This window comes from Drosophila tropicalis, unplaced genomic scaffold, assembly GCF_018151085.1.
Source record: "Drosophila tropicalis isolate 14030-0801.00 unplaced genomic scaffold, ASM1815108v1 contig_393, whole genome shotgun sequence".
Taxonomy (NCBI): Eukaryota; Metazoa; Arthropoda; class Insecta; order Diptera; family Drosophilidae; genus Drosophila; species Drosophila tropicalis.
In genome coordinates this window covers 1,550,699-1,572,500 of record NW_027172855.1, presented here as the reverse complement: position 1 = coordinate 1,572,500, position 21,802 = coordinate 1,550,699, and the positions used below count along the sequence as shown (strand labels likewise).

General features: G+C 37.5%; 9 protein-coding genes and 1 long non-coding RNA gene across 12 annotated transcripts in view; 5 read left to right on the top strand and 5 right to left on the bottom strand.

The window, feature by feature from the left end:
- Positions 1-629, top strand: part of LOC137572714 (calcium load-activated calcium channel) — a 985-nt gene extending 356 nt beyond the window's left edge. Inside the window, exons 1-2 of the mRNA XM_068284497.1 lie at positions 1-37; positions 106-629. The exon at positions 1-37 is cut by the window's left edge and continues 356 nt beyond it. Coding sequence (XP_068140598.1) covers positions 1-37; positions 106-518 — 450 coding nt within the window. The 3' untranslated portion in view covers positions 519-629. The remainder of the gene's footprint in view (positions 38-105) is intronic.
- Positions 630-631: 2 nt separating this feature from the next.
- On the bottom strand, positions 632-2,390 carry l(2)37Bb (lethal (2) 37Bb). The gene is given in 3 exon segments (XM_068284494.1): positions 632-1,853; positions 1,909-2,144; positions 2,147-2,390. Coding segments are annotated over 3 exon segments (1,554 nt in total). The 5' UTR covers positions 2,316-2,390; the 3' UTR covers positions 632-704.
- Positions 2,391-2,482: 92 nt separating this feature from the next.
- On the top strand, positions 2,483-3,884 carry LOC137572712 (mitochondrial ribosome-associated GTPase 2). Its single transcript, XM_068284495.1, has 2 exons — positions 2,483-2,796; positions 2,863-3,884. Exons 1-2 carry the CDS (start codon positions 2,656-2,658, stop codon positions 3,856-3,858), a joined length of 1,137 nt encoding a protein of 378 aa, XP_068140596.1. The 5' UTR covers positions 2,483-2,655; the 3' UTR covers positions 3,859-3,884.
- On the bottom strand, positions 3,853-5,009 carry Wdr82 (WD repeat domain 82). The gene has a single exon (XM_068284496.1). It carries the CDS (start codon positions 4,901-4,903, stop codon positions 3,950-3,952), a length of 954 nt encoding a protein of 317 aa, XP_068140597.1. The 5' UTR covers positions 4,904-5,009; the 3' UTR covers positions 3,853-3,949.
- Positions 5,010-5,334: 325 nt separating this feature from the next.
- Positions 5,335-7,135, top strand: Rpn3 (regulatory particle non-ATPase 3). The gene is made up of 2 exons (XM_068284668.1): positions 5,335-5,630; positions 5,685-7,135. The coding sequence occupies exons 1-2, from the start codon at positions 5,449-5,451 to the stop codon at positions 7,003-7,005; spliced, it is 1,503 nt and encodes a 500-aa protein (XP_068140769.1). The 5' UTR covers positions 5,335-5,448; the 3' UTR covers positions 7,006-7,135.
- Positions 7,136-7,824: 689 nt separating this feature from the next.
- On the top strand, positions 7,825-9,212 carry RpS2 (ribosomal protein S2). Its single transcript, XM_068284528.1, has 2 exons — positions 7,825-7,961; positions 8,351-9,212. The coding sequence occupies exon 2, from the start codon at positions 8,352-8,354 to the stop codon at positions 9,156-9,158; it is 807 nt and encodes a 268-aa protein (XP_068140629.1). The 5' UTR covers positions 7,825-7,961; position 8,351; the 3' UTR covers positions 9,159-9,212.
- Positions 8,772-10,814, bottom strand: LOC137572734 (uncharacterized). Its single transcript, XR_011031731.1, has 3 exons — positions 10,701-10,814; positions 9,559-10,639; positions 8,772-9,494 (listed from the first exon to the last, which is right to left on the bottom strand). It is a non-coding gene; the product is annotated as an uncharacterized lncRNA (long non-coding RNA).
- A 674-nt stretch (positions 10,815-11,488) lies between these two features.
- Positions 11,489-13,993, bottom strand: LOC137572732 (retinol-binding protein pinta). 3 transcript variants are annotated; one of them, XM_068284525.1, is made up of 4 exons: positions 13,869-13,993; positions 12,731-13,061; positions 12,297-12,669; positions 11,489-12,215 (listed from the first exon to the last, which is right to left on the bottom strand). In XM_068284525.1, the coding sequence occupies exons 2-4, from the start codon at positions 13,045-13,047 to the stop codon at positions 11,952-11,954; spliced, it is 954 nt and encodes a 317-aa protein (XP_068140626.1). In that variant the 5' UTR covers positions 13,048-13,061; positions 13,869-13,993; the 3' UTR covers positions 11,489-11,951. The 3 variants fall into 3 exon arrangements, with proteins under 3 accessions (XP_068140626.1, XP_068140628.1, XP_068140627.1); XM_068284527.1 differs by having other exon boundaries at positions 12,731-13,084; positions 13,843-13,987; XM_068284526.1 differs by having other exon boundaries at positions 13,843-13,987.
- A 767-nt stretch (positions 13,994-14,760) lies between these two features.
- LOC137572983 (odorant receptor 42b-like) lies at positions 14,761-16,757 on the bottom strand. Its single transcript, XM_068284845.1, has 3 exons — positions 16,618-16,757; positions 16,202-16,559; positions 14,761-14,826 (listed from the first exon to the last, which is right to left on the bottom strand). The coding sequence occupies exons 1-3, from the start codon at positions 16,755-16,757 to the stop codon at positions 14,761-14,763; spliced, it is 564 nt and encodes a 187-aa protein (XP_068140946.1).
- Positions 16,758-17,969: 1,212 nt separating this feature from the next.
- Ube4A (Ubiquitination factor E4A) lies at positions 17,970-21,698 on the top strand. Its single transcript, XM_068284770.1, has 3 exons — positions 17,970-18,988; positions 19,045-19,424; positions 19,485-21,698. The coding sequence occupies exons 1-3, from the start codon at positions 18,235-18,237 to the stop codon at positions 21,354-21,356; spliced, it is 3,006 nt and encodes a 1,001-aa protein (XP_068140871.1). The 5' UTR covers positions 17,970-18,234; the 3' UTR covers positions 21,357-21,698.
- Positions 21,699-21,802: the final 104 nt, after the last annotated feature.

Genomic DNA, 21,802 nt, shown 5'->3' with positions numbered 1-21,802 from the left:
AAATTGAAAACCGAGGTTGAAAAGCAAAGCAAGAAACGTGAGTAAATTCTTTTGCAAACATTACCCTGATTAACTTTACCCTTGCCCCTATACATATAATGACAGTGGAACGACGAAAAGAGATTCATGGCGACTCTTTGGACAAGTCGGTCAAAAAGAAAATTGAACGTGATGAGGAAAAGCTTAAGAATAACAATAGAGATTTGTCATTGGTGAAGATGAAGTCAATGTTTGCCACTGGGTTCGCATTTACCGCACTTCTCAGCATGTTCAATAGCATCTTCGATGGACGCGTCGTGGCACAGTTGCCATTTACGCCTATCTCTTGGATTCAAGGATTAAGTCATCGTAATCTGACAGGTGATGATTACACGGATTGTTCGTTTATTTTTCTATATATTCTCTGCACGATGTCCATACGTCAGAATATACAAAAACTTTTGGGCTTCGCTCCATCGCGAGCTGCCAGTAAACAAGGTGTAGGTCTCTTTGGCCCAGCACCAGGACAATTTAAATAGAAAAATTAACTAAATTCAGTTTTGTGTTTTTGTTTGTGCTAAATAAAATTAAATAAAATTGCATTTGGCAATGAAGTGTACTGTAAATTGTATACCAAATTAAACAAGGAACATTTTACAATTTTTTTTTTTATTGTCCTCCTTGGGAGGTTTGTTTTTTCATAAAATACAATCAACACTTATGGACTAACTTAAAACATTATTCAACTCATATATAGGCTGGTCCACAATCAAACGATCGAAGCTCAGGCGAGACAAATCAATGGTACGGAATTGTCCATCCATAATTAGTTCGGATATAGCACGACCCACAGCCAATGATTGTTGTATACCATGACCACTGAATCCTGCGGCCACATATAAATTATTATAATAGGGATGTGGTCCAATAATGCCATTGTCGTCATAGACATTGTAATCAAAATAGCCCGACCAACTATTCTCAATTGTGGCCGAATCAAGCGATGGAATTCGTTGTCTAAGAATTGGCCTCACATGCTTCTCAAAATATTCCGTATTGGATAGTTGATCTGCTTGCTCTTGAGACAATTGCCCACCATTGTGACCACAAATGTAGTGGCCACACAAACCATGTCGTCGTATGAATGTTTCTGAGGAGTCAACTATCATGGGCATGGCCATGCCTGGAACATTTTGCTCCTGTGTGCTGATTATAAACATGTTACGCTTGCGGGACTCAATTGGTAGAGGGATTCTCAGCATTCCTGATCCTACACCAATCTTAGCCAGACGTGCCACTTGTCCAGAATTAGACCCTGCTGCTATAACGCAAAGAGCAAATTTAACCGATCTTTGTGAACCGTCGGCCATCTGTATGACAGCTTTATCGAGACCATTATAGCTGGAGCTCTCTTCGCCCACAACTACTATGTCGGAGTCTTTCTTGAAAAGAAAATCTACTACCTCACCCTGGACAAAGTGGGCACCATGGCCAGTAGCTTGACGTCTAAAGTTTGCCAGTAAAGACCAGGAATCAAACGATCCCTCCTTTTCGAGTCCATGGGATGCTAAAGTTATACCCTGGGTATTGAGCCAGGGAAATCGCAGGGCGAGACGTTCTGGACTCAATAATTCGTTGCGCACACCAAATTCGTTTTGTATCTGAGATGTTTGCCTCAGTTTTTCAGCTTCCTCTGCCGTAGAAGCCAGAATCAAATGCCCATGAGGGGAATAGTTAAGAGGAATTTCTGTACCAAAATGCTCACGAGAGTTACGCATGAAATCGGCAGCAAAAAGTGACATTTGTATATTTTCTGGCAGAGAGAATTGTTGACACATGCCGCCAATGGAGACGGGTATTGAGGATTTAGTGTACTGCAATTATTGGTGACTATTAAAATCGGAATTCAAAGATCAAATGTTTCCTTACCGTGTCATCTTTCTCGACCACAACTACGTTAAGACCATCGCGAGCCTTTTCCTTTAGCCAATAGGCTATGGAGCTGCCTACACCGCCTCCTCCAACAACTAGAACATCACAATGCGTCTGGAAGTCATCCGCTTTGCTATCCCGACCTTTCGTCTTGTCGCCGTCGAATTTGAATTTACTTTTCACTACAATGCGCTCAGAGACATCTTCTTGTATCGGTTCCTTGGGCACAAAAAGTCTCTTACCTTGCGCATATCATTTCCCAGTATACGAAGTGTTCGACGTATGGGATGATTATCTTCAGGATCAGAAGAGTTATTGCCATTGCCGTTACCGGGTGGTGAAGGAGGTACAGCAGTGTAGGAACGACGCTGCAGCAGGTTGATCACATGTCTATAGCGTAACATCTTTGACTTTATTCACATTTCTTCTTTTTAACTATTTTGGTAGATTGTTATATGGCCAAATGGCCCGGTCGACAATTGAACTAGTTCGATATATGTATGTATGTATATATCTACATAAACAGGGTGTCAAAAATGTATTATTTCGTTGGATGCAAATTTTTTTGTTTTTTGGTCCGCAGGTTTAACTACTATTGCAATTATTATTATGTAAGATAGACAATTCTTAGCCGTTTAGATGTATTTTGAGTCCATTTCGAATTCCCATCAATACGTTTAAATGAAATCGATAAGCAGCTGATCATTGTCAGCTGCACTTGTTTTTGTTGATTAAATAACGGCCATGTTCGCTAACGGAGCCGGTAAACTGAATTTTTGGCGAAGCCTAATCGAAATTTCCAAAAATTCTAAACAAACTCGTTTAAAATGTAGTCAGGTGCCCACTGCCCTGCGACCAAAGAAGGCAAAATCCGCACGGAAAGAAGTGAGCCCTTTCTGTAACCCAAAAAAAAAAAAAACATGTTCACAATTAAAACCCCCATTTTCATAGGCACAATACTTCTCCGATGCCAAGAAAGTGCGAACTGTAGGCGGCAAAGGCGGTGATGGATGTGTATCCTTTCTGCAGCTGTGGTGCAATGAACGTGCCGGTCCGGATGGCGGAGATGGTGGCAACGGTGGCCATGTGATATTCCAGGCCTCCAATGATGTACGAAACTTCAACCATGTAGATAGCGTGCTACGTGCAGAATCAGGAGAAGTTGGCATGGCAAAGGATTGTCATGGAAAAAATGCCAAGCATATGGTGATCAAAGTGCCCATTGGAACGGTCATTCGTAATAACCAAGGTCTCATTGTCGGGGATCTTGGCAAAGCTGATCTGATGTTTGTAGCCGCCCGCGGTGGAGCCGGTGGCAAGGGAAATCGGTTCTTTACGACGGACAGAGAGACCAGTCCAAGGGTATGTGAGTATGGGCCACCTGGAGAAGACGTAGGCTATATCCTGGAACTGCGTAGTATGGCTGATGTGGGTCTGATTGGATATCCAAATGCTGGAAAGAGTACTCTGCTAAATGCTCTCACCCGTGCCAAGCCCAAAGTTGCTCCATATGCTTTTACCACTCTACGTCCCCACCTGGGCACTGTCCAATACGATGACCACGTCCAGTTAACCATTGCGGATCTCCCGGGTCTTGTGCCAGATGCACATCGCAACAAAGGACTAGGCATACAGTTCCTTAAACATGCTGAACGCTGCACCCTGCTTCTTTTCGTTCTCGATGCCAGTGCCCAGGATCCTTGGCTTCATTACGGACAACTTATGCATGAGCTTCAGCAATTCGGCGGATGTTTGGCTCAGAGACCTCAATTGATAGTAGCCAATAAAATTGATATGGACGAGAGCAAGACTAATTATGAAGAGCTAAAGCGAAGATTAAATCAGCCTGTTCTCGGGATTAGCGCCAAAATGGGCCACAATCTGGCACAGCTTCTTCAAACCATCAGATCAAGTTATAATCTACATAATAATAAAACGGTCTTGTAAAATTAGATCGCAATATTTTTGTACAATTGATGTTTTAAATTAGCCTACTTTTATACTTAAACTAGCCACACGAAAATTAATATTATCATTCTTAAATGCCTTCTTCGGTTGTGGGTAACCAGAAAGCCATATTTGTGCACGCTGAGGCCAACATCATGTACTTGGGATTGAATTGCACGCATTGAACTGGTCCAGGATGATCCCCATTGAGAACTGAAACCTTGTTGCCAGTATCCGCATTCCAGATATGAACACGTCCATCCGTGCTGCCCGAAAAGATAAACTGCGAGTCGGGACTAAAACTTGCCTCAATGGCAATTCCCTTGTTATTCGGATAGCCAGTGAATGTTTGCAGCGGAGTACCATGGAAGGCATCTACCAGACGTATAACGGATCCATTAGTGCTTATTAATATAGTTTTTCCATCCCGTGAGAACTTCAATCCTGTCCAATCGCATTCCTTTTCCTGGTTTAGTTTAAAGGTTACAAATGGACCCTTGTCAAAGGAACGCAAATCGTATAGCTTGATGCTTTCTGAATTGACGCCGGCTGCAAAAATCAGTCCCTCCGGATCGTAGGCGGCAATTGGTCGTCCGGACAAATGCATTAGACCCTGGCAATTTGGAGATCTCAAGTCCCAGAGACGCAGTGTTTTGTCTAAAGATCCCGAAAGGAATGTATCCTCCACAGGTGAGATACATAACGATATGACCTTTTTGGTATGGCCCGGAAAATACCGCAAATATTTGTTATCATGTAAACTTAGATATCGTATGGTATCATCCACTTTTGTCGAGCTGTGTATTGCCGTGTTATTGGCGTGTGTAAAATGTATAAGATCCACTCCATACTTCTTCGAGTTCACCGTCCGAGACTGAGTCCCCTTTTCACAATCGTAAATCACAATTTGATCGTCCTCGCTGCATGAAATTAAATGCTCGCCATTTGGTGCAAAATCAATAGCATTGATCTTGTCGGTATTCTCTCGGAATATCTTTGCCACTTTGAAGCTTCGTACAACCGAATCCACTAGTTTTATCTTCATGTTGTCATAAAATAAAATTGGTCTATTTTTGAAAGAAATAAAATTGGTCTATTTTTGAAAGAAATAAATTCAATGTTTTCTTGATGTTTTGCAAGTGTGACCGAAGTCAATAATATAAAAATCTATGTTTGATAGACGCACTCGGTATTCTGCTGAATTGGCTAAATTGTTGAAAATTGGCCAAAAACAATTTTCTTCACATTTCAAAATATTCCATAAAAAGTAAGTACAATTGAAAATATATTTATGTAACTTTGTTTAACTATTATTATTTTAAACAATTCAAAATTAAAATACAGTATAAAAACTTCAATCCAACTACATATATAAGCAAATTTCGTTTAAAATAAAAGCTAAATATGCTAGCAGCACTTGTAGATAGCTATTTACATACATGTACAAAATAAGACAAAGAGTTGCTTGTTCCGTAATTTTCAACACTGTCAGTGGCATTACTAGGCATTTTTGATATTAGTAATTTCTGAATTTTTTTTCAATCAAAGTTATAGTCAGTGAAGCAATTTTCAAATTACGAGATTGACAATATGTCCAACACCGCGGATACTGGTGCCCATGATGTAGATATGGAAGTGGATGCAGCCACCACAGCCGATTGGACGACAACGACAGTTGCCGATGAAAAGAAAAATCAAGATGTGGCCGCCGTCCAAGAGATACGCGAGCAAATACGTCAAATTGAGAAGTCAGTGGCCTCCAAGGAGTCACGGTAAGGGTCTTAAAACTATAATGTGTGTCCGTACTGATTACACTTTTTACACAGTTTTATTTTACGAGTGCTGCGCAATTTGCCCAATACAAGGCGTAAACTAAATGGAGTGGTTTTCCGTAATTTGGTCCAGAGCATTTATCCAAGTGGAGCGGATCGTGAGACGGCGTTGTCCTTGACGCCAGCCTTGGAAAAGGATGCCACGGAATTGCCCGATGTGGCTAAAAAATTGGTAGCCACCAAGTCGCCCATTCCTGAAGTCGATGCCTATTTCTATTTGCTGCTATTGGTTAAATTAATCGATGCGAACGACTTAAAGCGCTCCCATACTTGCGCTGAATCCTTGATGTCGAAAATATCTATCCAGAATCGTCGCACATTGGATTTAATTGGCGCTAAATCATATTTCTATTTTTCCCGAGTGGCCGAGCTTAGCGATGGCCTAGAAGGAATTCGAGGCTTCTTGCATGGCCGGCTTAGGACAGCCACTTTACGCAATGACTTCGAGGGTCAAGCAGTGCTCATAAATTGTTTGCTTCGTAATTATTTGCACTATTCCTTGTACGATCAGGCTGACAAGCTGGTGAAAAAGTCAGTGTATCCAGAATCGGCAAGCAATAACGAATGGGCTCGTTTCCTTTATTATCTGGGCAGGATTAAGGCAGCCAAGTTGGAGTATAGTGATGCTCATAAGCATTTGGTTCAGGCCTTACGTAAATCGCCCCAGCATGCGGCCATTGGTTTTCGTCAGACTGTGCAGAAATTGATAATTGTTGTGGAATTGTTGCTGGGCAACATACCCGAACGTGTTGTATTCCGGCAGGCTGGTCTGCGCCAAAGTCTCGCACCATATTTCCAACTTACCCAGGCAGTGCGTATGGGTAATCTAAAACGTTTCGGCGATGTGGTTTCTCAATTCGGACCCAAATTTCAACTGGATCACACATTTACTTTGATCATCCGACTGCGACACAATGTCATCAAGACTGCTATACGCTCCATCGGATTGTCATACTCGCGAATTTCCCCACAGGACATTGCCAAGCGTTTAGTATTGGACTCTGCCGAGGATGCTGAATTCATAGTTTCCAAGGCTATTCGTGATGGCGTTATAGAGGCCACACTTGATCCGGCCCAGAACTACATGCGTAGCAAGGAAAGCACAGATATCTATAGCACACGCGAACCGCAGTTAGCTTTCCACGAACGCATCTCGTTTTGCTTAAATCTGCACAATCAGAGTGTCAAGGCCATGCGTTATCCTCCGAAGTCATATGGTAAAGACCTCGAAAGCGCAGAAGAAAGACGCGAGCGTGAACAACAGGATTTGGAATTGGCCAAAGAGATGGCGGAGGATGATGAAGATGGTTTCTAATTTCATTATAATAATTCATGTTTTGCGCAAACATGTAATCAGCAATTAAATAAGTCATCTTAATTTCGATAAAGCAAGCTGGGATTTTATAACTTTTGGCTTTCAAAATATATTCTAATATTCTACTTGACTTGTTCAATTGTTGCTGTTGTAATTCTTTTCGCATTTCACATTGGCGCCAACAGCAGGGAAGATATGTAGGTTAGGTGATTAGTTCAGTTCAGTTTATTATTCATTTGGCGCTGTTATTAAAGTACTAAAAATGTCAAATTGCCAATTTTGTGACTATTCTTCGCCTAAACAGTATAATATCAAACTGCCCAGCTGCAGCAGGATGGGAGTAATCCCAATTTGGCAGTGGTGGAGCCACCGGCACCAACTTCACCTAATGCTGAGCGTCCAGTCCAGTCCCCAGCAGGAGCCTATATATTGACCTATTATTGAGAAGCTTTTACAGAAGTTTCCCATTGGCGTGTACACCTAAATATAAGACTCAATTGTAATTGAAATTGTGCACGATTTATTTTCAACATGTTTTAATCTGTGGACAGCCAGGTGACAACTGATCGGGTGATCGGGAAAGTGCCCAAGTTGTATATACACCTGAAATTTTTCATAAAATATATGTACATATTTGACTACGAGAATAACGAAGAAAAGAGGGTAAATATTTGCTTAATTTTTAGTATTAAAAAGTAGAAAAATCGTATAGTGCTAGATTTAGTGTTGGTAAACGTTTTTTCATAGATTATAGCGTTGCCAGACTGTTTTTTGGCTGTTTTGGGCCAGAGTAGTTTAAGTAAATATTTACCGAATAGAGCTGGAGAAAAAAAATACCAGAAAAATACAATTATCGATATTTTACAAAAACATTGAAGTTACCACCTCCAGCTCTGCCCTACAATCCGCCATTTGGTTTTTTGTCTTCACCCCGTACATACATAATAAACCTACAAGTAAGGAAAATAATTTTAATAAATTGATAAAAAATAAATGGAAGCGTTTAGATCGATTCTATTCAATTGAGTATTGTATTTACATATGTGTACTGCTGACGTATTGAAACACGAATGTGAAAAAGAAGCGAACAAAATAAATTAATATATCGCTTGCTGACCTATAACCACGTGTTTCAAAATGGCGTCGAGACACAAGCGAAAAAAATGAAAATGGTTAACCTGATGATTATTTGATTTTCCTTTTGCGGTTTCCACCAGAAGGCATTTATTTGCCTAATGATGGCCAAAGGTGTCTGATTTTCCAAAATATATTTAAATATTCTTAATAATATTTTTCAAATAACGTATCTAACCGCATTCTTTTTTTATTTCATTGTTTCACATAGAATGGCGGACGCTGCTCCAGCCCGTAGTGGATTCCGAGGTGGTTTTGGCTCTCGTGGTGGCCGTGGAGGTCGCGGTCGTGGTCGCGGACGTGGCGGTCGTGGACGTGGTGGCAAGGAGGATTCCAAGGAATGGGTCCCAGTTACCAAATTGGGCCGTTTGGTCCGTGATGCCAAGATCAAGTCTTTGGAGGAGATCTATCTCTACTCGTTGCCCATCAAAGAGTTTGAGATCATCGATTTCTTCTTGGGCTCATCTCTGCGCGATGAAGTTTTGAAGATCATGCCTGTGCAGAAGCAGACTCGTGCTGGTCAGCGTACCCGTTTCAAGGCTTTTGTGGCCATTGGTGATAACAACGGACACATTGGCTTGGGTGTGAAGTGCAGCAAGGAAGTTGCCACCGCCATTCGTGGTGCCATCATCTTGGCCAAATTGTCTGTTGTGCCTGTGCGTCGTGGTTACTGGGGTAACAAGATCGGTAAACCCCATACCGTGCCCTGCAAGGTCACTGGCAAGTGTGGTTCCGTCTCCGTGCGCCTGATTCCCGCTCCCCGCGGTACTGGTATTGTCTCGGCTCCCGTCCCCAAGAAGCTGTTGACCATGGCTGGTATTGAGGATTGTTATACATCGGCTCGTGGCTCCACCGGCACTTTGGGTAACTTTGCCAAGGCCACTTATGCGGCCATTGCCAAGACCTATGCCTATCTGACTCCTGATTTGTGGAAGGAAATGCCATTGGGCTCTACCCCATACCAGGCATACTCTGACTTCTTGTCTAAGCCCACAGCTCGTCTGCACGCCGATGCCTAAACGACAATTAGAGTTATTTTCTTGAATTGAATAAAAGAAACTGCTTTTAATCAACACTTTGTATTATGCTGCTTTATATCTGTGGAGTTCAAAATTATTTTCTATTTGGAAAATTTATTTAAAATTTTTACAATATAGTTTTTAATAGGTAGTATAAATTTATATTTTTAAAATTACTTTTCTAGTCAGCCTTATCTTCTGTATACTGATTGTTGTCGATGTACTTTATACTTTCTAAGGCTTAAACTCTATTTGTATATCATTTTCGGCTATATACTCTATGGCCACGTCCTGAAATGTTACGTTTATTTTAGAGTGTCGGGAATTCTTCAGAATCTGCAAGAAGACAACATATTTACGATAACTTAAATTGTTATTATTCAAACCTTGTACAACTTACCATATCTTTGTCCAAATCCGTTTGACATAAATTCAATTGCAATCGATCCTTGCGTACATTTAAAGTTTTTTCCATTATTTCTTTTCCAGAGGTAAACCATTTTTGGTAAAAGTCATTTCTGGTTAAATTCAATAATCTTAGTTTTGGACAAATGCGGACCATTTCCCACAGATGCTCGTCAGTACGGAGAATTTCTGAGTCAACCAAGTGCAATTCTTCTAAAGAGGATAAACATTGAAGGATTTTCATAAGATCTTCTCTATTCCAACCATTGTCTTCAATAACAATGAGCGTATGTAAATTATGTAGTTTAGGAAAAGATTCCGGGTTGCAGATATAAATGGAATCGTTGAATGTCGCACGCACTATATCCAATCCCCGGATTTTGACAATGGTATTGAATGGTATATGACGGACGATATCGCTGTTATAACGCAATTTACGTAATTTAGGTAAACGTAGAATTTGTACTGTATCGGTTTCGGTAAGAAGATCCATGCATAAAGAAAGTTCTTCGATATCCTTTAAATTTGGCAGAGCCTTCATGAAGATCGGTCCATTGCTGGCTCGACTTTGCATGCTTAGTTTCTTTAATTTGAGATGCTCAGAAATATTCACAAAGTTTTCCGGGTCCAAGCATAAACATTCCTCCAAATCCAATTCAATTAAGTTTTGAAATTTACTAATATAAAGGCCTGTGCTCATCCCACTCAAAACCAAAGAAGTCAAGGATGGAAATATTTCTGTAAGTAAGGCAATATCCTCGTCACCATTTTCATTATCTTCATCGGCGTAATAATTCAATTTTTTTAGATAGGGAAATTCGTGTTGAAGAAATATTTCAACAAGGTCAATGGGTAGATAACATAATTTTAGTTCTTCCACTGATTCGTCTATGCATTTTAGGAAATCATTTAAATATTCCAAATTATCTTGGAAAATTTCTCTTTCTATAATATGTTTAGTTTGTTTTTGCCAATTGTAGGTGATTAGAGAGTTTAATCGACTTGCAGGAATCGCAGATTTTGTGGCCTGCCATAATTTCACCTGATCCTCCAGAGTCAGGTACTCTAGAATTGAACTAAAACAGATGTTTGGAATTACAAAAGGTATTGTGTAGATGTGTGATTTGCAGTACTTACAGCAGGCAATCTTCGTTTAATTCGTCAATAAAAAAAATAATTTTCGATTTGTCACCCATTTGAATTGAATGAAACATAAAAATGTGCCCTCTTTTTTAATACAAAAATTTACTTCAATCGGTGAAATAAAATTACAAAGAGCTTTTGACTTAAAACTTTTTTGGACGTGTCAGCTGTCTAAGCTTTTTCATATATCTTCTTAGAAAGCTCTAATCCCGATAAGTTGGCCAGAGATAGCGAAATTCGAACCATTTACTTGTCTTATGTTAACTTTGTAAAATTTTAAATAATATGGTGTAATCCTGATTGTGGACTAGTTGAAACAAAACGTCAGTAATTTTTTGGGGTTAATTGGTATCTTGTTAGAAATTATATTCGGATTTATAGTTCTAAAATTACTATTTTTAAATTGGTAATTTTTAAAATTTGTAGACCTTTTTAAATGATTCGGAACGTTTCGGAAACTAGTATTAAAAGTCGTAAAATTTTAAGTTTTATATATCTGTGTACCATTAGCATAATATTTCAATTTTTATAATTCTTGGATAAGTTTTCAAGTCAAAACTGTATAACAACTTAAATATGTTTTTTCTGAAACTACGTTTTTTAATCTAAATTCAAATTTTGTACATTGTATTTATATGTCAATGGCAAATCAATTCTTTGATTTTTAATATTTTTGAAAATCTGTTACAGTAAAAATATTAATAGACAACTAGAGCTATTTATTGTTTGAGTTTTTTACATTGTTGTTAGTTTGACATTTTTTTTTAACAAGAAACTATCGTGTTTTTAATTCAAAAAGTTTAGAAGCTATTAGGAGACGTCTTTCTCCAATATATTTGTCCAAGTTGTAAAGAATCAATGGAAAAATTGTAGATAATAAAAGTATTAATTGTTAATTTAGTTTCGCTTTTAACGAGTGACAGATGAGATTATCCCTTTCAAACAACAAACTTAACAAATTTTTCAAGAATTTCGGATTTGGTTTGTTTTAAACTTTATGTAATTAAACAACATTCAAAAAACTGCAATGTCAAAATAAAAGATCTAAATTGGGTTTGATATTGACCTTGGAAAAACGTTTCATGCACAATGCATAACGCAAAATTATGGTTTTACGACCCAAATTAAATTTTGCTTCACCTACTTTAGCCGCTTTTTCTGATAAGATTAACCACATTCATAATCAATAGTTATCATTTATACTTTAATTTTAATCCATTGTTCGTATAGTTAGTAGATTGTTGATCAATCAATTTCCAACTTTCGAAATGAACCCACAGTACCAAAGGATGAACGCTGTTTACTCCTTGCATGATCACCAAATTCGCGTAATTTTTCATCTGATCCAAAGTGTTGAGAGGCGGCAAAGTAAGGACCATAACTCAGTAGTTTTGCTTCCATTTCTAGACTTATGTCCCGCATTGTGCCGCGATATCCACCATATTCTTTAGGTAAATATTCACGAGGTACAATATCAAAAATTGCATCTGGATCAGAGCTTACAGAAATCTGGCAATATGCAAAGTTTTTAGTTTAGTAAAAGAAAACAATTTTACACAAACATATAGTATCTCTCATAACTCTACTCACACGTGATTTAATTTTAGCGGGAAATAGGGCACGTAACGAATTGAAACCAGTCTCAAACGCCGATGGCACATTGATGAAATGTATCCCCTTCTGACGTGTTGGCATTGCTTCATCCGCATAAGTTGAAAATTTACTTAGCAATTGCGGCTGAAGGGCAAAGAGATGTGTTCCCGTAATGCCAGCCATATCCATGATCTCTATATAACCACTAACTGTAGCATTCTCATCCTCAAACATCATAATTTCTCCAAACATTGAGCCAACTCGTATGATATCCTGAAATTTATATTTTCTCGTATCATAAGAGCCAGCACGTATAATGGTTACACATGGTCCTGGATCCTCAGCATCTCGTTGTATACGTAAAATAATACTTAAGCCAATACAGATTAGTGATTTTGTTCAACATTTTCTAAGGATCTTTCGATTCTTACCCCATTCGAATAATATCCAAGACCATGGGATCTGTAGCCAAACGTTTTTCGTTGAAAACCTCTGGAATTGACGCCTGCAATGTGTAGAAACGATCAAATTTTTCTTTGGCTCGCTCTAGACTGAATTTGGTACCACGAAGGAAAGCCAACAGAAACTGATCATCTGTACAGGCTCGCAAATGAGGTTGTTTCAATATCCAATCCCTTAGAGCGGCAATATCATCGTTCAGACGTTGAGGCACTTCATTTAATTCCTTAATGGCTGTTTCCTGCAATGCGGGGTGTAAAGGTCGTATCCTTAAACGTTCAATACTCATTTTGGGAATTAACGCTGAAAGCAATAAAAATGTTAAACTGATTTATTATTATAAATGAAGGAAATATTTCAGGAATATTATATCGTTTAGTCCGTCACCTAAGCATTAAACTGTTTAAACTTTAAATATTGTATTATACTAGAGGAAAAAATATTCCTTAAAGCTTTTATAACTAAGTTATAAATATAAGTGTACTGCATTGAAAAGAAAAAAGTCTATTAATATTTACTATAATTATATATGTATAACTAAAGTTGATTCCACTTGAATCAGATAAAAATATATTCTCTAGTAAAGTTAAAATTAGTTTTAATTTTGTTTAAAACCTAAAACTATTATTAAAAAAGACAAAAAGTCAAATCTCCGATTCCTAAATCAAAATTATCTTTATAAATAAATCTTACAATATTCCTGATCCTTTAAAGTAAATTTGACCTATAATTACTACTATATATGTATATGTTTCCGTTTTGAGGTAAAACAGGATCTTACTCTGAGTGGAAAAACTGAATTTAAAAATAACTTAAAATTATAAATTAAGCACTTCTTAAAAATCATATAGATCACATTAAAAAATAATTAAATTTCAATTTAATTTCATTTAATAATTTCAATCAAAGCTTTTTATTGATTTTCTTAATTTCATTGAAAAAAGAACTGAAAAATATTTTGTCCTAAGCGATATTTCACAACCCTCAACCACACTTAAAAATATAAATATATTGGTATATATTTGTTACCCATTAACAAACAAAAAAATACTTATAAATTAATAAATTATTCTTCTTAACTAACTTCCGTGAAAAATCGTTAAACTTTACAGTCGTCTCTTTGGTGGTAATCCGATATGCCAGTTTTTCAAATGCCTTGAGCTGCGGTTGGTCTATTACTTTTGTGTATTTCTTTTTCGTAGCATTGCGTGTATATGTTTACCGTTTGAAAATATCTCATCGACTGACAAACTGATATAAAATGGAAAAAAATTAACGAACTTCCCATCGTGGCTGCATTTCTTTTCAAACACTTGTTGATCATAAGCCGATTTTAAAGCAGACACGAAGTGGTTTGGTTTTTTTGTTATCAGCATTTCAGCGATTGCAGTGGGTGGTAATGGGGGGAGGGGATTGGAATGGCATGTACCAGGAGGCGCCAATTGCTGCAAATGTCAGTAGTTATGTTTCTTATGGGTGGCTTTTGCGATTGATTGTCTTAATTGGCTTTGGATTTATTTAATTTTTGTTCATTTCATTTTTTTTTTTTTTTTGTGGTTTTTCTATTCGTTTGGGTACATGCGGCTGCAGTTGACGTTTTGGGTGTCCAATTTCCCCCCACCCAAATGTTTTGCTTTCACCCTGTCCTAGTTTAGGCCTGCAGGTGTTTTGTTTTTGTTTGTTGTTGGCATAAAGTACTTTGAATTGAGTTCATTGATTTTAATTAAGGAATTTGTTCGATTCTCTGGTTGGTTTCTGATTTGACGTATATTCCATATATTTTTCACTGATTAAGAAGGTTAATTCAGTGCATATTTGCTCTTCATTAAACAAATTGATAATGTTATTTATTTCTTCTGCTTTCAACGATTAAAATATTTATATTTTCTATACTATTGATGCTTTTGTTAAGTTAAGTATAGTAGAAACTCTAATATATTAAAAAGATCACATTGCATCGTACAACCCAATGGCGATTACTACAATGATCTGCTTCATTCACTTAGAATTTATCCAAGCGGCCGAGAAGCTTCTTCCCCTTCTCGAACAGAGTCTTCAATGCCCAGGACTGTAATGTTTAACCTCCTTGACACAACCAATTCTTTTTTTTATTAGCGGACGTTGACGTGGCCGCTATGACACCAGGACACGGGCTGTTACGCGCGAGACCAAGCAGAGAGCTGCCTACGTCTTAACCGACCGACCAGAGGAAGGAAGGTAAAAAAAAATCTACTAAAATACGAAGGCAAATTGACATTGCGATCCCAGCTTAATCCACGACGAGCAAATAGCAAGAAGTGCTTTTGAACGGATTTAAGTCTAGTATGATGCGAGTCATATTGAGGTGACATAATGCAAAATCCATACTCTAAAAAAGGACTGACAATCGAAGTAAAAAGAACTTTAGTTTTATAATAAAAACGTAAGCACTAATAGCCTTTGCTATCTGATAGAAATATGGGTGTTAACATTTAACTTATGGCACACCAAAATCATTCATATTATTTAGACGTTCTAAAGGACTATTGTCCAAAAATAAGTAACCAGTTGAGAAGAGTTAAGAAAAGAATAGTCATTACCTTACATTGGGTAGTGTTAAGATTTAATAGATTAAACTGGCACCAGGTATGAAAGTTTTAAGATCAACTCGTAGTCTACCGAAAGAATCTGTTTCTTTATAAGAGAGACAAAGTTTGACATCGTCAGCATACATAAGCACACGCGAATGAATAACGACTGATGAAAGATCGTTAATGACTACCTTGAGGTACACCCGATATCACAATTATCATTCCATATCGCACTGAATAATCACGAGTCCTTTAAACAGCATATTCAATTATTTCTTTTTAACGTCAGTCATTGAATACTCGAAATAGGCAAAGACATCTGCAGATGATTTCAAATCTTGCCGTCCCAGATAATTGGAATATAATTTTTTTGTTTTTTGTCAGTTTTATGTTTCTAATCATAAACTTAGTTTAATGTCCTAGTGCAGCTGTGGAAATGTATTGAAATCCAATAATCAATTGACAACACTTGTGTTTAATATAGAAGTTTTCCCACAATTGAGCAGAATATTTAATCCCATAAACGATTTCTACGCATTTTCATTGAAAATAGGAGTCAATTTCGAGAATATATTTATTTTTGTGGCTTTATTAAGATTATAAAACTCAAATAGCTATTGTTTAACATGTGAATACTTGCTAGTGAATATTTTGTAGATTCGTGTAGTTTTGTTATATAGATAGTTGTTAGTGCTCTTGTTACATTCGCATTTTTATATTGTCCTGTGTGTATGGATTTTCTAATTTTCTTTAAACTTGTTGGCAATATTCATTTCATTGATAAAAGTAACAACAGAAAATGCCAATTTAGCAACCTATTTAGTTAGATGAAAACGTTAAAAAATGTGCAAAATGCATTTCTAATATATTTACTTGAATATTGGTCTGCGTGGAAATGGGAAATATCGATCCAGCTGTATAGGCAATCGGTTGCTGAGTAAATTGAATGAATTGAATAAGAGTAGATTTGTAGCGACGGCTTGATCCTATCCAATTCGAATGAAATATAGCCAACGACAGTCTATTGCAATCATCCACGACTAAGTCGCAAGTGTAACAAAATGGGAATGTTTGAGATATCAACGCTATTATATATACAACGAGCGACAATCCATTCCAAAAGTCTGAGAAGAAACATAGATTTACCAAAGTAGTACCCAGTAGAGTGCCAATCAATATAAATTGTATAAAAGTATGAACTGAAAATAGCGATCGCATTATGTCGGCATATCTGAGAATACATATGTAGATTAGAAAATAAACTATTCGTAAATTTACTTAATACATACTCTAAAATTATTTGATGATGCGCTATGCATTGATTTAGTTCTTTGTAAGATTCCTGTTCCGTCTCTTTGGGATCTGTGCGCAGTTTACGAATTCTTTGTCGAAGAATTTCCATGTGAGCTCTCAGCACAAGAGTATACATAGTATTAAAGACATCAACGATCACCTGTTGCCAAATTATAAAAAAAAATATGCAACATTCTAGGAAGAATACTATCCACAGATTTTTTTCACTCGAACGCCAATCGATGAATGGATTATAATCGCGATAAGGTGGAATTTTTTTTAAGGCGAAACTCAAACCCGATAATATAAAAAAACTGTTGTAGAGAATCGAATATATTACGTACAAAAGATTGCATCGTACAACGCAATGACGAATCCTATAACGATCTGCTTCACTTAAAAAAGTTTCATCCATGCGGTCCATCAGTTTCTTTGCCCTGTCGTAGTTAGAAAGGTGTCGATGCAAAGCCAGAATCTTTAAGGAACATCCAAGCACATTCATGATATTTGCCAGAAATGTTAAAAATTCACCGGCGCTGAATTTGTTAAAATCCTTAACACAACCTATTATCATAGCAAAAGGCAAATATATAAGGGACCACATTATCACGAGTCCTCTAAAAATCCAATACAATTTTCGGCCTTTCGATGGCGGCAACAAGCCCATGCCAATCATTCCATACTCTAAATAAGCAAAGGCATCTGCAGATGACTTCCAATCTTGGGGACCAGGATTTCTCAATAACTGGAATATCATTTTTTCACCGTTAATTTTTTATTGACCTTCGTTTAACATTCGTTACGCAACTGTGGCAAATGATTGAAGTCTTCTAGTATTTATAACATTTACTGGTCCTATTGTTTACGCAATTTGCTAATCAATTAGACGCACTTTTGTTCACTGTAGAAATTTTCCCACAATTAAACTTAATTTTCGATTCAGTTAACGATTCGGACGATTTGGTCATTGAAAATTAGACTTGTATCCTTAACACCGATAGATATTGACATATTATTAAAATGCATTAACATATAAAAAATAAAATAAAAATAAAAGCATTCATATTTATATAACAGATAAAAAATAAAGTGAAAAATTACTTTATTTCGTACTATTGCACATTTAGACGAATTTATAAACAAATACCTTTCCTCCATAGTAATGCATGGTATACAGGATAAACTGTATACCTGTATTTTTAAATAAAACACACAAAACAAACTCATATAATACAAATGAAAAAGTTTAAATAACGTAAAAATATGTTTCACCTAAATTAAAAAAAAATTTATATAATACAATACAAGAAAGCCAACCTCTAAACATCAAAGTGTAAATTCTATTTTTTATTTTTAGTTTTTAATGAATTAATCATGAGAAGAAAATCAAACTCATGTCAGATTTTCAAAAACTGAAAAAACGGTCTTTTAAATGCTCATCACTAACTGCTACATTGGTAGCCGGTATTTTTCTCTATTAAGACGAAACGGTCATACTGGACTATCGAACACAACAACAACAAAAACAGAATTTTAATTGGAAACGAAGAAAAAAAAAACAGCTTATATTTCATAGGCTGCACATTAAAACACATTGACCAGAGATCGGTAAAATGACGAGCACTGAAGAGAATCCATTTGCTGCCCTCCTGCAGGATCGAACCGACCAAACTGTAGGCATATCTAGGAGACTAATTGAAGATGTTCTATTGTTCACATTGGATAGCAACGGAGCAGCAGCTGTGGTGACGGATTCAAGGCCAATTCTCTGCCTAGCCGATGTCGTGGTTGACACCAGTGAGGATCTGGTGGGTGAGGATTTACTTGCCCATGCGCTATTCGAACGACTCATGCTGTCGGACACCCAGAAGTATCTAGTCCCTGGCAAGGGTGGTATGGGCAGCGATGAAGCCTTGGAAACACATGCGATTCTTTATCTATATCGAGCCTTTGCCAAATGTGAGCAACTAAAGGAGAAGCTCGGATCTGGCAAACTGATTGAAATGATTCTTAACAATGCTAGCACTTGTATGCGTCAACCGGATCTCTTTTCACCACAAATATTTGGCCAACAGTGGATGCAATTATTTGAAATATCCGATGAGCGGGATGCCAGTGTTCAAGAGTTTCTAGTGCGCGTTACCCTAAAAGTTCTCGAAGATGTTGATCATCTGGAGGCTTTGGGTAATCTTAAAGCCGTATTTTATCCCATGCTAATGGACCTGCAAAAATCAATTGCTAAGGATAATTTAATAACAATTAAGAAACAAATATTTGTAATTTTGGGTTATTTTGTAAGTGATAAGCGTGCTGCCGTTTTGGGTGAATTGCTGATTGATTACTTCACACCCAATCCCCAAGCAAAAGGTATGTGTATAAAGCATTTTTTTTAGTGTGGGACTACTGATTACTCTTTCTTGTAGGTGGCGATTATATGGACACTTTGCTGGGACAATTACTTTGCCTTTCCATATTGCCCAAAACACAAAACGCGCCGTTTGAATTTCTACGTGAGACCGCACAACAAACGGATCCAGCTCTTTGGACACTTTTATCACATCATCAGCAATCCATATTTGATGTAGTGAAACAATTGCTAGTCATCTCTCCCGAAAGCAAAAAGAAAACTCTGCAATGGATAGCCCATTGTCTGGATGCCAATGCATCACGTGGTCAATTGTGGAGCACCATGAATCTGAATCTTGAGCAGACTGTTCATAGTACGGCCAGTGATGCATTTATGATTAATTTGTGTGCGGTCCTCATGCGTCTCTGTGCCCCACTTTGCCTGCCCTCATTAAAGGTAAGATTGTGAATCGGATAAAATGGGCAAATTTAAATTGTACATATTTCCAATTCACAGGTAATGCTAGTGGATCCCACTTACTGTGCTGTTTCAGATGACGAACGTGCTGGCAAAGGGGTTAATCTTTTAAAAGCCTATGACGAAAGCTGTCTGCTGCCCATTGAAGATGGTGAAATTCGTATCACGGCAGAGAATTATCACTTCATAACGGAAATCTTTTATATGGCACATAAATGTTTCGAATTGGGTAATCGACCGTGTATCGAGCGTTTAACCCAGGAAATGCGTCAATTTCAAAACACTCAAACAGCGTATCAAGATATACTGCAAAGTGATCCGAACAATGAGTTGGCCAAAAATCTAATGCGTATGCTATTAGATCAAATGCAACGGGTTTCGTGCATTAGAAATGCCCTCTCCGAACCCGATTCTGATACTACCATATTGAAGTTTTTCGAAGCCTCAGCCATTTGGTTAACCGAAGTGGCTCTATTGCCACGTGAAAGTTATGAAGAATGCCTGGATAAGCGTAATTTTTCGCCACAAATGTTGCGAAATTTGGAATTGCTATCGGTTACACCGCCATTTGTTGCTCCGTACATGAAATCCGTACCAGAGGCTGTCATTGATAATATAGCAGCATATTTGAATTTCTGTCGCAGGTTGAATGGAGATCAATCGATACATATGTATCAATCTTCACATGATGCCTTCTTTAAGATGATTCTTTTGTTCATGGGCAGTTCCGAGTTGGTAAAGAATCCACATTTGAGAGCAAAATTAGCCGAGGCTTTGGAATATCTATTGCCAACACAAGGATATAATCAAAATCGTAATAGTTTCGTAACCAATATCTTTGATAGTCATGTGGATCGTAAGCAATGTGTGAGAAGTTTATTGCATGTTTTCGTTAGTATCGAAATGACTGGGCAATCGGTGCAATTTGAACAGAAATTTAATTATCGCCGTCCCATGTATGCCATAATGGAATTCCTGTGGACGAAAGAAGAGCATGTTAAATCATTTCGACAATTGGCAAAAGAAGCCGAAGAGAATATTGAAGCCACGGAGCCGCCATTGTTTTTGCGTTTCATAAATTTATTAATTAACGATGCCATTTTTTTGCTTGATGAGTCGCTGTCGAATTTGGAGCAGATCAAGCAATTGCAACAGGCCCAGGATAATGGTGAATGGAATCAATTGGCGCGCAACGAAAGGCAACAGCAAATATCAAATCTTCATCACTTGGGAATGTTGGCACGATTTGATAATATTTTGGGACGTGATACGATCAACATTTTAAAATTGTTGACTACTGAAATCAAGAGCATTTTCTGTCATAACAGCATGGTGGATCGTATTGCCGCCATGTTGAATTATTTCCTACTGCATTTGGTTGGTCCCCAAAAGGAACGTTTTAAGGTGAAGAATAAGAAGGAATTTGAATTTGATCCAGCCCAAACAGTGCTGGAAATCTCTCATATCTATATAAACTTGAGCACCGATGAAAGTTTTTGTCTGGCGGTATCTCAAGATGGTCGCTCATATAGTGAGCAATTGTTTGGCTATGCCGAAAATATTCTTATACGCATTGGGGGTGGTCAATTGATTGGTGACATGTCGGAATTTGCAGCAAAGGTACAAAAAATGGGAGCTCAGTATAAGGAAGAGCAAGAGTTGTTAGCTGATGCTCCAGATGAGTATCTGGATCCAATTATATCCACCCTAATGACTGACCCAGTTATTCTACCCAGTTCCAATGTCACTGTCGATCGTTCGACCATTGCTCGACATTTGCTGAGCGATCAAACGGATCCCTTTAATCGTTCACCCCTGACTATGGATAAAGTGAAATCTAATGAGGCTCTTAAATTGGAAATTGACCAATGGATCGAAGGCAAACGCAGTGCGGCACGTACAAAGAGTTGAGTTCGTTTTGGATGAGATGAAAGTGTAGGCACTACCAAAGAGTTAGCTCTGCCATCGGTCAGTAGTCAAATGTTATTTTTCATTTAAGAATTCCATTGTCCATCCCGTAAACTATATATGTGTGTACAGTTAAAGACGAGGAGTGTGTCCCGCCCCCATTTAATATTTCTTTCAATGTTTTCTCTATTGTTTTGTTATGGGGTTTTTGTTTCTTTTTTTGTTTTTAATTTTCTTTTGTTATTGTGGTTGTAGCATCGTATCGATATATATTTACATATAGATATATACATTTAGAATTCATTAAGGATGGCATATAAATATCAAATAAAATTTGTAAGTGTATGATTTAGTTGTTTTATTGCTTTTAATTAGTGTAAGATATTTGGTAAGTTGAAGGCTTCAACGAGAAGTCTTCGCCTCGATTACACGATTATTGCTCAAACTTT

Excerpts from the sequence above, each read along its gene's own strand:
- LOC137572712 (XM_068284495.1), top strand. The coding sequence starts at position 2,656 with ATGTTCGCTAACGGAGCCGGTAAACTGAATTTTTGGCGAAGCCTAATC. Across the intron at positions 2,797-2,862 it reads CAAAATCCGCACGGAAAGAA|GCACAATACTTCTCCGATGC; the intron begins GTGAGCCCTTTC and ends CCATTTTCATAG.
- Wdr82 (XM_068284496.1), bottom strand. The coding sequence starts at position 4,903 with ATGAAGATAAAACTAGTGGATTCGGTTGTACGAAGCTTCAAAGTGGCA.
- Rpn3 (XM_068284668.1), top strand. The coding sequence starts at position 5,449 with ATGTCCAACACCGCGGATACTGGTGCCCATGATGTAGATATGGAAGTG. Across the intron at positions 5,631-5,684 it reads GTGGCCTCCAAGGAGTCACG|TTTTATTTTACGAGTGCTGC; the intron begins GTAAGGGTCTTA and ends CTTTTTACACAG.
- RpS2 (XM_068284528.1), top strand. The coding sequence starts at position 8,352 with ATGGCGGACGCTGCTCCAGCCCGTAGTGGATTCCGAGGTGGTTTTGGC.
- LOC137572732 (XM_068284525.1), bottom strand. The coding sequence starts at position 13,047 with ATGAGTATTGAACGTTTAAGGATACGACCTTTACACCCCGCATTGCAG. Across the intron at positions 12,670-12,730 it reads TTGGATATTATTCGAATGGG|TATTATTTTACGTATACAAC; the intron begins GTAAGAATCGAA and ends TATTGGCTTAAG. Across the intron at positions 12,216-12,296 it reads CCGCTAAAATTAAATCACGT|ATTTCTGTAAGCTCTGATCC; the intron begins GTGAGTAGAGTT and ends GCATATTGCCAG.
- LOC137572983 (XM_068284845.1), bottom strand. The coding sequence starts at position 16,757 with ATGTATACTCTTGTGCTGAGAGCTCACATGGAAATTCTTCGACAAAGA. Across the intron at positions 16,560-16,617 it reads CATCATCAAATAATTTTAGA|ATATGCCGACATAATGCGAT; the intron begins GTATGTATTAAG and ends ATGTATTCTCAG. Across the intron at positions 14,827-16,201 it reads CCACGCAGACCAATATTCAA|TCCTGGGCATTGAAGACTCT; the intron begins GTAAATATATTA and ends TAAACATTACAG.
- Ube4A (XM_068284770.1), top strand. The coding sequence starts at position 18,235 with ATGACGAGCACTGAAGAGAATCCATTTGCTGCCCTCCTGCAGGATCGA. Across the intron at positions 18,989-19,044 it reads ACCCAATCCCCAAGCAAAAG|GTGGCGATTATATGGACACT; the intron begins GTATGTGTATAA and ends TCTTTCTTGTAG. Across the intron at positions 19,425-19,484 it reads TTTGCCTGCCCTCATTAAAG|GTAATGCTAGTGGATCCCAC; the intron begins GTAAGATTGTGA and ends TCCAATTCACAG.